General features: G+C 43.4%; 1 protein-coding gene across 1 annotated transcript in view; it reads right to left on the bottom strand.

Moving 5' to 3' along the window:
* The window catches only part of SOBP (sine oculis binding protein homolog), a gene marked incomplete at both ends in the record, with an annotated part of 136299 nt that extends 122347 nt beyond the window's left edge, over window positions 1-13952 (bottom strand). Inside the window, 2 exons of the mRNA XM_079716375.1 lie at window positions 171-309; window positions 13857-13952. Of these exons, the coding sequence (XP_079572501.1) occupies window positions 171-309; window positions 13857-13952 (235 nt within the window). The remainder of the gene's footprint in view (window positions 1-170; window positions 310-13856) is intronic.
* Between the last annotated feature and the right edge of the window lie 2694 nt (window positions 13953-16646).

Raw genomic sequence — 16646 nt, 5'->3', positions numbered from 1 at the left:
TTTTGTTTTCTGTTGTGCTCTTATATTCTGCAGAATTCTGCTTATGGGGATGTCCATTTAAATCAACCATTGGCATCATGAACAAAACGAGTCCCAGAGCAACTCAGTTCTGGCAGGTTGAGATAGTTAATCCTTGTTTGCATGAACGAAAGGACATTGAATGTCATTACCTTTGAGAACAGAAATGTGCTGCCGGCTCTCTCCATCTGTAGGATAGTTTCTGAATTCAATATCTTCACCATCTTTCAATTCAACCTTATCATAGCCATACCAGCCAAGAAGTTCATTCATGGTGTTTTCTGCAAAGTTCTGAAAGAGAAGCATAGGCTACTTATGTATATAATCAATAACTATTTGAAAAGAACACATAAATCGAATTCTGTTTCCACTACCCATTTTCTGCCAGCCCCGCCCTACCTCCCTTAGAGTCACGTTCATTTTTCAAACCACGTTCAAAACCTGTCATGCGTTTAAATCTCAGGATGACGCATCCAATTATGACAGGCCTTCAGACATTTGCAATTTAAAGATAACAAGAGAAAAGGTATTTGTCAGTTTTGCTTAAGAATAAGAAGTCAAATTTTGGCATATCCTTCTGCAAAGTCTATATCTTACACTAATACAAAAATATTGAAAGGTAAAAGCACAAAGACAGCTAAGAAGAAATTTTGAAACTGAAAACAATCGACCATTTTGTGGCTTAATTTAAACTAGAATTGCTTTCTAATTTAGGTGTTGTTTCTTACCATGACTCTTATCTCAGATAAAGCAAAATCTCAGCAGACAAATAACTTCTCAACTGTCAACCACTACCATGCAGAAAGCTGAATAGTCTACAAGGGTTTCCCTTTTTAATTTACCCTTTTGTAACAGTATTCTTTAAACACTGAAGCATAATTTCCTTTACGAATTCCACTAGTGACAGATACTTTCCCCATGAAATCAAAGGTCACTGTGATTGTCTTCTGACAAGTAACATAAAAGTACCAAATAACTTTAAGGTTAATGGCCAGCTCAGATTTTGGATAATGTATGAAAACACTTTATGAACTATAAATCAATATACAATCAGCCCTCCATATCTGCAGGCTCTGCATCTGCAGATTCAAGCAACCGCAGGTGGAAAATATTTGGAAAAAAAATTCCAGAAAGCTCGAAAAAGCAAAACTTGACTTTGTCATGCAGGCAACTATTTACATAGCACTCGTATTGTATTTACAACTATTTACCTGGCATTTACACTATATTAAGCATTATAAGTAATCTAGAGATGATTTAAAGTATACAGTAGGATGTGTGTAGGTTATATGAAAATACTACACCATTTTATATAAGGGACTTAAGCACTGCGGATTTAGGGATTGTGGTGTGGGTGTGGGGTGTCCTGGAACCAATCCCTTGTAGATTTGGAGGGACAACTCTACAAAATATAAGGCATTATTATTGTTATTATTATAGATATCAAGCTGTGGAAATAATGGGTAAATAATAGTTGGACAGATTTAAAGCTTATACTACCAGGTGACTATTTTTAATGAACTTAACAGCTGCTATATCTTAATGCTTGTGTGTGCCTTAAAGCATCTCTATCTGAGAAAGAGAGAGTAGAGAAGTGGTTACCTGGGGCTGGGGGCAGCGGAAATGAGGAGATTGGTCAAAGGGTATAGTATAGCATGGTGTACAGTATGGTGATTATAGCTAACAACACTATCATGCACTTGAATGTTGCTGAGATAGTTGATCCTACATCTTTTCACTGCAAAAAAGAAATGGTAACTATATGACAGGATAGAGGTGGTAGCTAATGCTACGGCAGTAGTCATTTTACAATATATAAATGTATCAAATCAATACATTGTACACCTTAAACTTGCACAATGTTTTGTGTCAATTATATCTCTTCTCAATAAAGCTGGAAAATTTTTAATAAAAAGAAGGATCCTATACTACAGAGTAAGATAATAAATGTTTGTTGAATGAATTGTTTTTAAGGCATCTTTATCAGGCAAGGCAGGCTGAGCCTCCTAGACTGAGCTAGAAAAACTATATATTCTAACCTTCTCTGTGGCTCAAAGAATCTTTTCTCATTCTCCCAGAAGTTGTCATTTCTGAATTACACTGGGATGTATAATTTATACCTGAAACAAGCACCCAGGCTAAACCAGCATGTGCACAGCCTCAACATGTAAGTTCCATGTTCTCTTGAACTTCACTTTAGATTTCAGCAGGGGTTGCATAAAAAAAGAAAGGAGGGACTTCCCTGGTGGTCCAGTGGGTAAGACTCTGCGCTCCCAATGCAGGGGGCCCGGGTTCGATCCCTGGCCAGGGAACTAGATTGTGCCTGCGTACTGCAACTAAAAGTCCACATGCCGCAACTAAAAGATCCCACATGCCGCAAGGAAGATCCCGCATGCTGCAACTAAGACTCGGTGCAGCCAAAATAAATAAATTAAATAAATAATAAATAAGTAAAAAGAAATATTTTTAAAAAGTAAGGATATTACACTACTCCATAAAAACAAACCTGGCATTTCAAACCACCCACAGGCTGCTAGATTTTTTTTTTTTTTTTTTTTTTGCTTTAGTACCCACTTGAGCTCAGAGCTCCAAATGGGTCAATCTGTGATGGTATAATGCACAAGCAATTTTTAAAAATCTAGCCAGATTGATTCAGTGTTACCATCCACAAGGCCAACAGTCAGCCATATCAAGCTTCAGTGAGGTATTTATTCTATCTGATGGCTGGTCATGTCCACATTAAATAGAAATTCTTTTCATGAATGCACAAAGATGATATGATCGATATGTATAATAAGCTCAGCAACTTCTAGAATACCACTGAGGAGGATTCTGCTAAATGCTGCACTACTCAATCAAAAGAGATTGCTTTAATGAGGTGTCAGTCTCCCCTAACACCCAATTGCTTTCACTTAGCTGAGTGTCTGGACTGGAGAATGACAGTCCCTAAGAACACAAACCAAGGTCCTCCATCAGGGGTCTGGCAGCAGAAATCTCCAAGGATAAGGATTACACCTTGCATCAAAAAAAACAATTCCCAACAGTGCTAAAAGCCAAGTTCAAGCCATCCTACTGGTTTATATGCTGTTTGCCTCAATCTCTAAGAGAAATGTGCCCAAAAAACAGAAAATCTCTTGCATAGTAACTCCTGGCCACCATATCTAATTTTCTAGACCATTTGTATCTTGGGCACCTCTTTCTCTGGTTCTGTCTAACCTCTGAAGCGACACAAAAGCTACAGATGCATAATTCACAGAGCAACCTCCCAGCCAAGGATATAGATTTGTTTGTTTTAGTCCAGCTGCAAATCCGTTCAGCCTTTCAGAACCAATCCCAGGGATGGGATCCAGAAGTTTCAGACATTCACGTAAATACTGAAACCTCAACTGGATTACTAACACAAAATTCATATTATTTGGGCATCTTAAGTGCATCACTTAGTTTATGGTTTGTCCTGAAAACTCAGAGGCTTCATGGAACAATCAATATGATCAATATGGAATTGATCTATTCCATGATTTTCGAGTTACTATAAATGTCAGTGAAAATAAACTCTAAAACATTCCCTTTCTTATCATTGAAAGTAAAAAGAAACATATTAATATTTTTTACATATTAATATTTTGATATATGACTGGAAAAGCAGAAAACAAAAGGTTTATAAAGCCTTGAGCCATAACTCCCAAACTTTTCATAAAAAGTCGAACAAGATAAAAGAAAAAGAAACACCAAACTACAAGAATAGGTATCACCTCTGTCTTATATACTATTGCATTAAGAAATCAAAGAACCCCAAGGAATAAATAATTTTTAATTTCTAGTTAGAACTTGATGCTAGACATCATATGGGCTCGCTATGGTGCTAAACCAAAGGAAATGAAATGGATTTTTGCAGTTACCATCCAAGAAGCATAATATATTCTAGGAGAAGTGAATTTAATGTTTACGGTCCATACGGGTTTTCAAGTTTTTCTACCAGAAAATTAAGGTGATAAGAGTTAAAGTGCAGAGAGACTTTTGAGGTAAGGTTGTTCGATAATAGGACAAGCCACTGTACTAAGAGGAGTTGTAAAATTTGCTTCCCCCAAAATCTTCACCCAGAATTTCTCCTGGAGACTTAGAGCAGGAAACTCAAGTAGAATCTCTTAAAGGCCCTTCTAGCTCTAAGATCCTGTGAAATCAAAGAATTTCTACTTATACAAGAAATAAATTGCCTTTTGCAAAGAAGTATCATAATTACAGTGATCACACAGCATAAATTTTACTGAACAGCCACTATCTCAAATATTTTATCATTGTTCCCATAAACCATCAAAATGTGCCAGAATTTCAATATTCTGGCATCCAAAACACATTTTGCAGACTGCCTCTCACCCTTGGAAGTGGCACAAAAATCCTCTCTCATACCATGTGGTCCAATTTGGGTTTGGAAAATAGGTCACTATAATTACAATGATAATGTCTAACACTCTTATAGCACTTTACAGTGTTTCCACATCCTTTAACTCTCTTGTTCCTTTCAATTACCCTGTGAGTTAGGTATTTGATTTCCACAGTAAACTTTTGGTGAATCTCTGTGACATCCTCATTTTACGACAGAAAATTGGAGCATACAGAAGGTAAATGACAGGCATGAGAGATCACCTAGTAAAGTCAGAACAAAAATACAGATCTTCGGATTCTTATACCAGGACTCTTTCTATTATAAATTCTGTACAGTCCAATGTGTCAGCAACTCCAAAGGAGCTACCTCCTTGGACCAACAACAGTATTGCAAAGAAATCATATCACCGATGTCAATGTCACAAACAAAGAGCTTTCCAACCAGGACATATCTACCTATGCTAAAACTTTGCTTGTGTTGCGACTTGATCATTGATCTCTACTCTCCTTAACTGTCTTTATTGTTGGGATAGGGGTTCTTAAAATTCATAATCAAAATTTAATCTTCTCATCTGACAATTTTTTGCCATCACATCTGACTCTAATGGCTTTGCACTTTTAATACTATACCTCCATACCCCTTCCTCTCCCTTTCCAATGCCCCTCTCTCACCTCCAGGGTTCCTAAAGAAAGAAGAAAAGCCTAAACTTTAATCTGAAAGCATGATCTTTTCCTAGAATTTATTTTTTAAAAAGGTCACAGAAAGATAGTGGAAAGACAGGAAACTTAACTATTTCCCCACTCCTCTGAGTTCTTGGCAAAGTTTATTTTTGTTGGAATTTAATTCCCAGGACATTCATTAGACACTCTCCTTATTCAACTAGAAATACTGTATGCATGTCAAAGTTCACTCTAAATGGTTTTTAATTGAACATTTTACCAGGTAAATAATAATGACTTGACTTCAAGTCATTTTGAAAATCACAGTAATTATAAAGCCTCAAAATACTCTGAAATGCAAGTACTTCAAGGTCTTCAAAAAGGACTAATGATTTTATTCTGAAAACACCAAACAAAGTTTAAAATATAGGGTAGGTACCACCGATTTCTCTTATCTCAGGCCTTGCATAACTGAATGTCAGATGTGTTTTCAACTTGGTATCCTACCCAAGAAAGCAGAAAGTTTTCAGAGAGCTCCCAATCATTCATTCAGATGAGGGGAAAGCAACATCCTCCCTCTTCCCACAAACATAATTCCCATTTCCACTCCAAGTCCTACATCCCTCCACAGTACTAGTAAAATATGTCATCTATTCCAACGAAACACACTATAAGTTACTTGAGGGCAGAAACCCTTTACTTCATTTTATGTCCCATCTAGCACAATGCCTAGCACTTAGAATCTAATCAATAAATGTGCTAACACATTTGGATACATCCATAAATATTTTTAAAAATATGTAAATACAGAAAAATTATCAAAAAAATTCAGGACAGCTGATTCTAAAAATGAATATGTGAAAGCTTAAAAAATTATAATATCCAACGTTAATGAGCACTCTCAGACTTTTTTTTTTTTTTGATGTGGACCATTTTTAAAGTCTCTATTGAAATTGTTACAATATTGCTTCCGTTTTATGTTTTGGTTTTTTGGCTTCGAGGCATATGGGATCCTAGCTCCCTGACCAGGAATCGAACCCGCATGGCTTGCATTGGAAGGCAAAATCTTAACCACTGGACCGCCAGAGAAGTCCCACCCCGGGGACTATTGGGAATTCAAGTTAATTCAACTTTTAGAAAAGGTAACTTGACTCTCTGCAATAAAAGCTTAAAAATTTACATACCCTTTGATTCAGCAATTTTATTTCTAGGCATAGTAGGGGCTATTCTAAGGAAATAGGTGCAAAAATATGAATGTTCAGGGGCTTCCCTGGTGGCGCAGTGGTTGAGGGTCCGCCTGCCGATCCAGGGGACACGGGTTCGTGCCCCGGTCCGGGAGGATCCCATGTGCCGCGGAGCGGCTGGGACCGTGAGCCATGGCCGCTGAGCCTGCGCGTCCGGAGCCTGTGCTCCGCAACGGGAGAGGGTGCAGCAGTGAGAGGCCCGTGTACCGCAAAAAAAAAAAAAAAAAAGAATGTTCAGGAATGTTTATCTCAGTGTTGTTTTCTTAGAAACAAACTATATGCCAAACAATTGGAATTCAGTTAAATAAATTATAGACTAGTCATGAAATTACTGAAATGGAATACTATTTTGCCACTAAATATATGCTGTGGATAAATTTTTACTGCCATGAAAAGCTATTAACAATATGTTAAGTTTTAAAAGGAAGGTTAGTACACTATAAGACCATTTTTGTTTTTTGGTTTTTTTTTTAAAAAAAACATTCATCATACATAGAAAAGGACATGAAAAGACATACATCAAAACGTTGACGGTAATTGTGTCTGGGTGGGAAAATTACAGGCTTTGTTTTTCTTTTTGCTTATTTATATTGCTTATTCTACTATTTATGTCATGTCCATGTATTATTTTTACAAAAATCAAAAAATAGTTTTAATTAAAAATTAACTAACACATAGTCTTCTCACAGACAACCATGTCAGTCATATTCACAGTCCTAATGACAGTAAAAAGGATCTGCCAGTTACATTACTTAACTTCAAAACATTCTTACACACATTATCCAAGAAAGCGGAGCATATGAGAAATACTTTCAAAGGAAAAGGAAACCCCCAATCCTGAACAATTTACAAGGTGGGGGAAAAAATGCTGGTATCTCTGCCAGTTAAGGTTATGAATAATAGAATGATGGTTATTTTTGGAAAATATTTTATCTCCCTTTTCACCTCCATGGGTTCTGACTGACTTCTGAGGTAGATTTCTATTAAGCATCACTGGGTTCACTAATTAAGATTTTTAAAGGGCTGGGGGGATGAAGCTGCAGAAGAAAAGCAGTTTCTTTTGTAGGAAGTAGGAATTAAACTTGATTAGAAATCAATTTCTAGCTCTACCTATCCCCAGGTCTGAAAGTTAAAAGAATTATAATATCCAATGTTAATGAGCACTCTCAGACTACTGGGAATTCAAGTTGATTTGACTTGAAGTCATCTCTCTTAACACAGATCTAATGGATCAGTTTTATTTTAAGGTTCTACCAAGAAGCAGACAAAATTTAAATAGTGAAAAAGAACTGTGGGAAGAGCCCTTTACAGACTACAAAGTACTTCCACGCTCATGATCCTACTGGGTCTGATGGTATCCTAAGGATAAGCCACTCCCACAGACATCCCATTTGAGGGTCATCCACATGCATGTTATGTTAAGAGCAGCCAGATTCATACTCTTGGTGCAGACTTTACCCATTGAGCCTTGCTGTTTGTATCTGAACTGCATACAGATTTTTGGCCTGAAATCCTTTTAAGAAGGTCACTGAGCTCCATTTGGGTCATTTTGCAGCATTGTTCTCAGCCACAACACAATGATTAGCACACAGTTCTAAGGGCAGAGGACACATCAAAACACTAAAATCCAGCTCCGACCTGGAGCAGGCCTGAGGAGAAAGTCTTGCTCTCTTATTGACACAGTCTGAATTAGATGGATGTATTATTGTCACATGAAACCAAAATTGTGTGTTTCCACATATAAAAATCTACGTTGCTTTACTGTCTTGTTGTGACACAGAACAGACAATTATGTCCCCATGTTTTAATCTGTGGCCAGGACATCAAATGTCCTAAAAAGGTCAAAGAAATGTGTGAAATTGTGGAGCCCAGCCCTGGGGCTAACACTGTAGCAGGCATGGCAGGTGTGCAGCTGTGTGCAGCTGTGTCCTATCACAGCTGCAGCACTGGCCTTAAAATCACCAAGTCTTGTTACGTTGTTATCCTGTCCATGCCAAAAGCCACTGGCCTTAAAGCAGCACAGAGTTCCACAGCCCTTTAGTTATATAAGAGATATTAACACCTATCAGTCTACAGATTCTAAAATATACATTCAGCAAATCTCACCCAGCACAGGCTTTCATGTCTGTTTACATGTTTCAATTGGCACCATCAAAAACAAAGTTGTTTTTTTTTTCCTTCTACCCTGGAATATCCCTTCTCTTTTAGGAAAATATTCAATAATCTTATTAGCTTGAGTACAAGTATGGCTGACTTCCCATTCCGCAAGAGGAAGTTTTAGACTTCAGAGATTTTTAAATGATCCACCTTCTACTACTTCTAATAATTTTTTCAAAAAAATAAAAAGTATAAAGACTCAATAAAAAGAACACTTCCTTAGAAGATGCAAGAAGTCTGGTCACCCTTGCAAGACACCTCTATTTCCCTGGACCTCTCCTTTTTCAGACAGTCACTTGTATTCACTGATATTTGCCTTTTTTGAGGCCCTGTTTTTGACTTTCATTTAAAAACTCTGTTACCTCTTGGTTTCTATGAGTCTGTCTTTCACACAAGGAGAGTAGGGCTTGGCTTCTCAGAGCAGCGCTTGGCAAGCACAGAGGCAGGAAACGCAGAAGGGAATGAGTCTGTCAGACTCATTTTCTTCTAGTTCAAATGTTTATTTCAGATTCGGGAGGAAGTGGAGTGGTTCCTTTCCATTTCCTCCTCTCTGGAACCTGTGAATTGTGTAAGGCTTAGAGAGTCTCACTCCACCACACACTATCCTCACCAGTTCACAGATGGAGAAAGAGACTCTTTTCAGAAAACTCCCAGTTTGAACAGAGCAGAATTCATAGCTCTCTGTGCCCTCCCAGGACCTTCTCTTATGGCTTGAGACTAGAGCCTTGAGCAGGAAAACCGAGAGCAACACAGAGGACAGGGCTGGTGGGCTCAGGAATATCCTACACCAGCTCCCAAGGGGCAAGCACCATGCTCCGACTGACAATAGTTCCCAGCCCTGCCACGTGGCACACCTTAGACCACTGCTCAGCCAGGGAGGTCTGACATAATTTGTGAATGCCACAGCGAGATCTGGTCCCAAACCCACTTGCTAGGTTCCTGAGACTCACTGTTTCTGACATCAGGATGGAGTTTCAGGAGCAAAACTTAAAATATACCTGTTTTAGTAATGAGCTGATTTCAACCTTAAACACGCTGACTTTTCCAATCCACACTCTGATATCTCTATTTTATTTTATTTTATGGCAAGCTATTTAAATCACTGCACTCACCAGCTCAGCTCTGCAACTTGCTTTATTGTTTATGCAATTGACACAGGTCATTTTTAATGCCAAATGGAGACCATCAGAAACTAAACTAGAAAATCTTATGGTGAGTTTACTACTAAACTCTAACAGATGTGCCTGACTCTAACTGTAGGCATTAGGACTGAAGCATAATTTTAGGTACAAATTACTTACTAAGAATATTTATAGACAGAGAAATTCAGCAAAGACCCTAAGACATTTAACACAGATTATCCTGTAGTTGAGCAATTGATAAGGAAGCCAAACATTGTAAATGCATTAATTATGGTTTGTTTAGGAAAGTTTCCAGGGCAGAGTGCTTGATTTAATCACAATGGTTTTGTCAAAGAGTTTTAAAAGATGAAAATCTGACTCATTATCTCTACTTATAGTTTACTTTTTTTTGAGTTGTATTACTGTTTGGTAGTCACTAACCATGTTCACCAAGATCTATGCACATAAAATACATACCCTTAAGTGCAACTATATTTACACTTACTCATATATTTACATTTGCACATCTAATATTACATCTAGCTTTTATTTTATGTTCTGGATGAACACCTGAAACGAATTAACACTTCCCTATATCAGAATTCCCTCCTAAGAGCCATTTATTATGATACATGTGAGCTAACAATATATTGAAGGCATATTACAGTAGATACAATCACAATATTCACTTTAGAAACCAAAAGTAGTCAAAATATAAATTGAATTGTCATCTGATTTTTAAAAATCCTCTCTACTGGTCAGTAACTAAATAGGGCAGACTGATTGTAAGTACAGTAAAGCAACAAGTCTTTTTAATTAAGAAAAACCAGGATGAAGTGGTGGGGGGGAAGGAAAGATAAAGAAACATTGTAAAGGTCATAATGAGTCAAACATTTCTACTTGAAGCTATTTTCACTAAAGGACATTAAAGGCAAGCTATGCCAAGTCATGTACTTTTCACACACAAAACTATATTGTATCAAATTTAAATTTGTTACAACTGCTTTGTACATTAAACCAGTGATAACGAAAATGTAACTCAATATCTGATCTAGTGAAACAGCAACCAACATTAGCTCCCAGCCACATGAAGACAATTTCCAATGCCATTACTGGTGTCAGCTAAACCTCTGCCAGTGTGTCTTCTCTGTCCATTTTTAAATAAATTTGTGACTATCTCAATTAGGAAATCTTGAAGGAAGTCTCTATGATGAGGCAATTTTGTTGCTCATTCTCAGCTCCCTGCATTTGCTGTACTTAAAATAGATGCTTATACCAATGTCCTTTCTATTACCCGAAGGGGAAAAAAAATCACATACACACCAGTCCTTTTTCTTTCAGCTCGCAGAGAAGCAACTTGATCCAACCAGTGTTGAAACCTGAGTAGGTCACTGTACACCACGATAAAATTCCCTAATCCCTGAGCCAACTCTCCCTAAGGGGGGCCTCCTCCGGATCCTCCACTTCCCAGGCTGACTTTTGCATTCGCTCTCTCCTCTTTCCCCCTTTCATTTCCCCTACCTTCAAGCCTTGATATGTGATCCACGGTGGGGCTCAGGTTTCCGTTTTTACAGCTTAGGCCGTGCTAGCTGTATACATTCCTTTCTTTCTGCCGGGCTGTGATTACTTACCAGGGCTTAGTTTACACTGGTCCAGATGAAAGCCGTTCAGATGAAGGCAAACACAGCCAGGCAGCTCCAACGGCACCGATATGAAGCTGCACAAGGCCACATTGTGTTCTCGGTGACATTTTGTTGCACATATTTTAATGCAGGGCAACCAATTTGTTAGGTTACTCTACACTTTAGGTTTGGGGAGATGGAGGGGTAATAATACCATGAGGTTCAGGGAGGGGTTTTATTGATGTGGTTATTAACATTAAAAGCAGAAAAATATTGATGAGTTCAAAATAACCCTTCCAGCTTTTGACTTTGAGAAATCACTTTTAAAATGAGGACTTTTGGTGCTGTTATATTAGAAGAATGCATACTGAACAATTCCACTAGAAATGGGATTTCATGACTCACTGGCATGATGTGCATTGACACGACTGAAGATTCTGACCCCGTGTCTCTTACACATTGTTCCAAACTAGGGAGAAAATACTGATCCTTCAGGCAATTGAATTATTTGCTGCATAAAACTTCTTATTTAATGCTACTCTGTACTGAAATGATAAGGATTAAAACTTCAAATAGTAGGTGGTGACTTGGAAGAAAAATAACATTTTGAAAAGAGGAAATTCTGTGCACGAAGGTTAATTCCATACTTAGTCCTGCAGCATTGGCTAAAAATTGTGTAATTTTTCCCCTTCACACAATGTTGTTTTTGTTTCTTCCTCACCAGTTCAGACAAACATCTGTTATACTGTAGAAGGACAACTATCTCCCAAACCACGGAGTGCTCCCGCAGCCAAAGTCAACAACGTGAGCCCCAAGCATCGAGCACAGTCAGCCTTTATATCCAGCCGGGATAACATTTCACATGTTTTGATTAAAATTAGCTAATTTGTAATTCTAGAACCTATGAAACTTAAAAGCTGCCATCCATATAGATCACATTAGACAGTGTTTTAAAGGGCCAGTGCACACTGTGACTTCTTAGTGGCTTTACCTCTCTCCTCTTCCTCCACTCCCAATTTAAAATGAAATGGAAAAGTAATCTGGGAGTGCAAGACAGGAGGGAAAGGCGAGTGAGGAAGGATGGTTATTGTAAACTGTTTGAATTCCATTCCCATGGGAAGACAACTCCTGCTGGTCTCTTTTTTAAAAAACTGTCTATCAATGGAATCAATGGAGGTTTCCATCACAAGGAATGGCACTGATTTCCAAGGCAAATCTTCCTTAACTCTCCTTGGACTGATGCTGCACCTCGTGCTTCCAGGCACTAAATTCGTCACCCAGAAATAAAAACCCTTATTCCAAAATGCAAATTGCAAATGCAAAATGCAGATTGCTACAGACATTTTCTGGAAGAAAGGAACACTAAGCATAGGCACCTAGGAACAGATATAGGATGTATTATCCGTGTGCCCCTTTCTAAACATGGGCTTCATTCAAGGCACTCTCTAGAATATGCTTGTTCTAATCAAGACAACGTCAAACCGCAATAAATTTTACTTAGTTGCTTGCCATCTTCATCGTTTGTCTTTTAAATAGCAACTTAACCAACCTGACCAAGTCAGTGGGCAGTGTTAAGGATTCTATGCAGAAGATGGGGAACACCAAGACGGTTGCAGAATGAAAACTAAAGTCCCCCCTGAAATCTGCTACTTGTTTGTAACTCAAAGAAAGACAAAAAATACAAATAAAACAATTTTTTTTTTAACTCGAGAGACTCGTGAAATCAACACAAAACAAAACCCTCACCGGGCAAAAGCTGCAACTTCATGGAAAATAAGTGGGGGGGACGAGGGGGGTCCGGAGCCGAGCGGTGCTCTTGTGCAATCACTCCAACGTGAACAGCTGGAGCGCCAGGCTGCTGCGCTCGCCACCTCTGGAGCACCGCTGGCCTGGCGGGGAGCCCGGCCTCGCCGACAGGACTCCGGGCTGGCCTTTCCGAACAATGGGCAGGCGCTCTGCGAAGGCCGCCCCTCAGACAGCTATCTTGCACCGGGGTTTGCCCGGGTCTGCTTAACTGCGAAGTGGAGCATGCAAAGGCGAGCGGGAGGCGGAGGCAGCCGAGTGAGAGGAGCGAGCAGCCGCGGGCGAAGCGAGCCGGCCGTCAAAACGGTACCCAGACCCGCGCCGCTCGGGCCACAGCTCGCCCCGGCACTGACAGCCCCTGGCTTCTAGTCGGGAAGTGGGATCGAGGAACGGGGAGATGAACTGGGGAGAGGGGTGGAATCCGGCGCTCCCCGGCTGCTCCGGCCCGACGGCTCTTAACTTTGGAGGGATCCCGGGGATGGCTCCCGAGGAAGAGGAAAAAACTACCCCACCGACTAGGAAAGCCTCTTCACCATACCCACCCGCCACTTGGGCTCCCGGTCCCCTCCCTCTGAAACGCGCCTGTTACCAACCTGGGGTTTATAAGGTTAAATAGTATGTGGTTTCCCGGCCGCCCCTCCACCCCCATCAAATCTGAGGCAGGCAAATCTCGGGGATGCAGCCCGAGAGTTGGCCTCGGTTTGCACCTGGAGGAGGAGCTGAGGCGTTCTGGGCATCCTACAGAAACTGACAAGCGCTCCCCTGTACCCTCCGAATCTATACAACGGCCCAAAGGGAGCAGGCGGAAGAAAGAGCTCAGGCTCTCTGGCCCCGAAGTCCAAAAATACCTTCATTTCCTCATTGATCTCCCTTTTCACTGGGTGAGCCGGTTTCCTGCTTCTTTTATTTTCCGGAGGTCTCCCTTCTTTCTCCATTTCTGCCATGTTTTTGTGTCTGGTTTCTGTGGAGATGAAATGGCTGCTGCCGCCGCCGGCGGTGGTGGCGGCGGCGGCGGCGGCGGTGGTGGAGGTGGTGCTGATGGTGGCAAGGCTGGCGGAGGTAGCGGTGCTGGCGGGGCTGGGGCTGGGGCTAGGCGGGGGGGAGGGAAGGCGGGCGCCGGAGAAGCGGGGTCTCTTCTAGCGGCGGAGAACGTCAGTGGCTGTCAGAGGGAAAGGTAGCTCGAGGAGTCTCGGGGATGCCGCCGCCGCCGCCGCTCCTGCTCCCGCTGCCGCCGCCGCCGCCGCCGCCAACGCCGCCGCTGCCGCCGCTGCCCCTGCCGCCGCCGCTGCTTCTGCCGCTCCCGCCGCCGCCGCCGCCGCCGCCAGGCTGCATCCTCGGTGCCCCGTGGAGTCGTCAGCCATCTTCCGTCGCTCTGTCCGTCTGCATGGGCGAGGGGAACGTGGGCCGGGCGCGGAGAGAGCGGCTCTGGGCGTGCGTGCGTGGATGTGTGTGTGTGTGTGTGTGTGTGTGTGTGTGTGTGTGTGTGTGTGTGCGCCCAGGAGAGCGCGCCAGCCCAGGCGCCCAGCGCCTCCCGCTAGCCGAGCCGGGGGCGGGCCGGGGGACGGCGCCGGGAGGAGGGGGCGGGCGGGGGAAAGGTGGGGGGGGCTAGGACAGCCCCCAGCTCCCGAGCGGGCGTGGCTTCCACCGTCACTGTAGACGCCGATGCTGCGCGGCTCCGGGGGCTGCTCGCGGGGGCTGCTCGCGGCCGCTGGCTCATCCGCGGCGGGCACCGGCGGGACGCGGCGCCCCTCACGGCCGCTACCTCGGTACGACGCCCCCCCGGGCTCTCTCCGACTCCGGCCGTCCCCCTTAGCTCGGTGATGAGGGCCCGGGTGGGCTCGGAGTTGGGTTTTGAGCCCGAACTAGAAGCTGCTGAGGAAAAATGAATGTGGTTGAGGGGAGGAGGTTGGGCGGTGGGAGGGCGCGGGGACCCGAGGTCGCGTTGCTAGAGGTCCGCTTCCCCCCTCTCCCGAAGAAGGCAGACTGAGCTCGCCCCCTCCGGATGGCAGCACCGGGGTCTCGGGAGAAGGAAACCACAGTCCCGACCTCCCCACAGCTGCCAGGACAGTGTCCCCTTCTGGGGGCCACCTCCGGGCTCGTGAGGCTGGAGGCCCCTTGGAGAGACCCCCGCGCCCTGCTCGGCTGGTCCCCAATGCGGCGCGGGCTACGTACGACTGCGCTTGCTAGAAGGCTTTTGCCTCTCAATGAACCACTTAGAAGTAGGACATCTCGGCCTTCAGCTCCCTGCTCTTTTTTCTTTCTTTTCCCTCCAGTCCTTTCTCAATCTCTCTCTCTCTCTCCCTCTCTCTCTCTCTCTCTCTCTCACACACACACACACACACACACACACAACGTCTCACTACAAAGTAACAGCCTTACCCTGTGACCCCGCGCGCACTCTTGTCCCGGTGCCCTGAGTTTAACCCCCCAAAGACTGGGTGCTGCTGGGAGCGCAGGGTCCCGCGTGGGTTCCATTCTCCAGGGAACGCGACTCCCTAGCCACCCCGGGCGGGACCCTCCCTACCCGCTGGGTGCACTCCTTCCCCTAGACTTCCCTGCGCGCGTCTGCTCTCCCCGAGACGTGCTCGCTCCCCCTGTGCTCGCTCGCCTACTCTTCGGGCCTCTCTGTCCACGCCCGGGGCCAAGCTCGGATGGCGTTTCTCCCTCTCTGGGTTGAGGCATTGGCCTGAACGTTTTCATGAGTTTTCGGTGAGACACGCAGCCCTAAACCGCTCGTACACGCGGCGGGGGACACATTGACGTTCCGGGCTTCGCTTTCCGGCGCCGCGACACTTCGTAATTACCTGACACAATGCGATATGGGGGTGTCCATTGTTCCGCTGAGTGTTATAGTGGAGTGTGCATTGTGACAGTCAATGGAATTTTAAGTCAGTGGAACTTAAAATTACACATTTTTTTTAAGTACTAAAAGACAGAATGAATTCGGTGTGCGGATACGAGTAACCTTTCCATTAACATCTCAGTTTGGCCTGTCAAACGAGGCTCATCCTGGGTATTACACTGCCTAATTTGCATTTTGGCATTGTTTTGTTTCTTAAACGTCAAATTAGAGCTCTTTGGGAGCGTACTCAGGAGGGCTGAGTACCTCCATGTTGGCTATTTTGCCTTTTAGCATCATTTTCTTTCGTAAAGGTCAAATTACAGGTGCTTGGGAGGGTACCCAGGAGAACTGAGCACCTCCTCTCGCCTCTTCTCTTCCCTGTCTGGAGAGGAGGCTGCACCCCGCTCCGCGTGGCTAGTGGATCCCAGGCGAGCCAAGAGGCCAGAGGGAGCGGGGCCGAAGCAGGCTCCGCAGCGCCTGCAAAGGGTCCGCGCGAAACGCCCCAAGGAAAGTTGAAAATCCTGGGGCGGTTATCCCGGACGCGAAAAAGTCAAGAGGCGAGGGTCGATGAGGTTTTAGAGAGTCCTCTGCTGTACAGGGGTCCCCTATTCGAGATATTACCGGTAGCCTCTGGGAGTGTACCCAGGTATACACTGGTTGTGAGCCCAAGTGCTCTGGCCAGGTCACGCAGTCCGCAGTAGCCCACAGCTGAAGACGACCTAGGCAGCAAGGATGCGGGGAGGAGCCCAAACCTGTTTGCACTAACACCCCCCTCCCCCTTCCTGGAACGTTAACA

This window comes from Hyperoodon ampullatus (assembly GCF_949752795.1).
Source record: "Hyperoodon ampullatus genome assembly, chromosome: 12".
In the NCBI taxonomy this organism is placed as follows: domain Eukaryota; kingdom Metazoa; phylum Chordata; class Mammalia; order Artiodactyla; family Ziphiidae; genus Hyperoodon; species Hyperoodon ampullatus.
The sequence above is the reverse complement of the archived record's forward strand: the minus strand, read 5'-3'. Positions and strand labels throughout refer to the sequence as shown.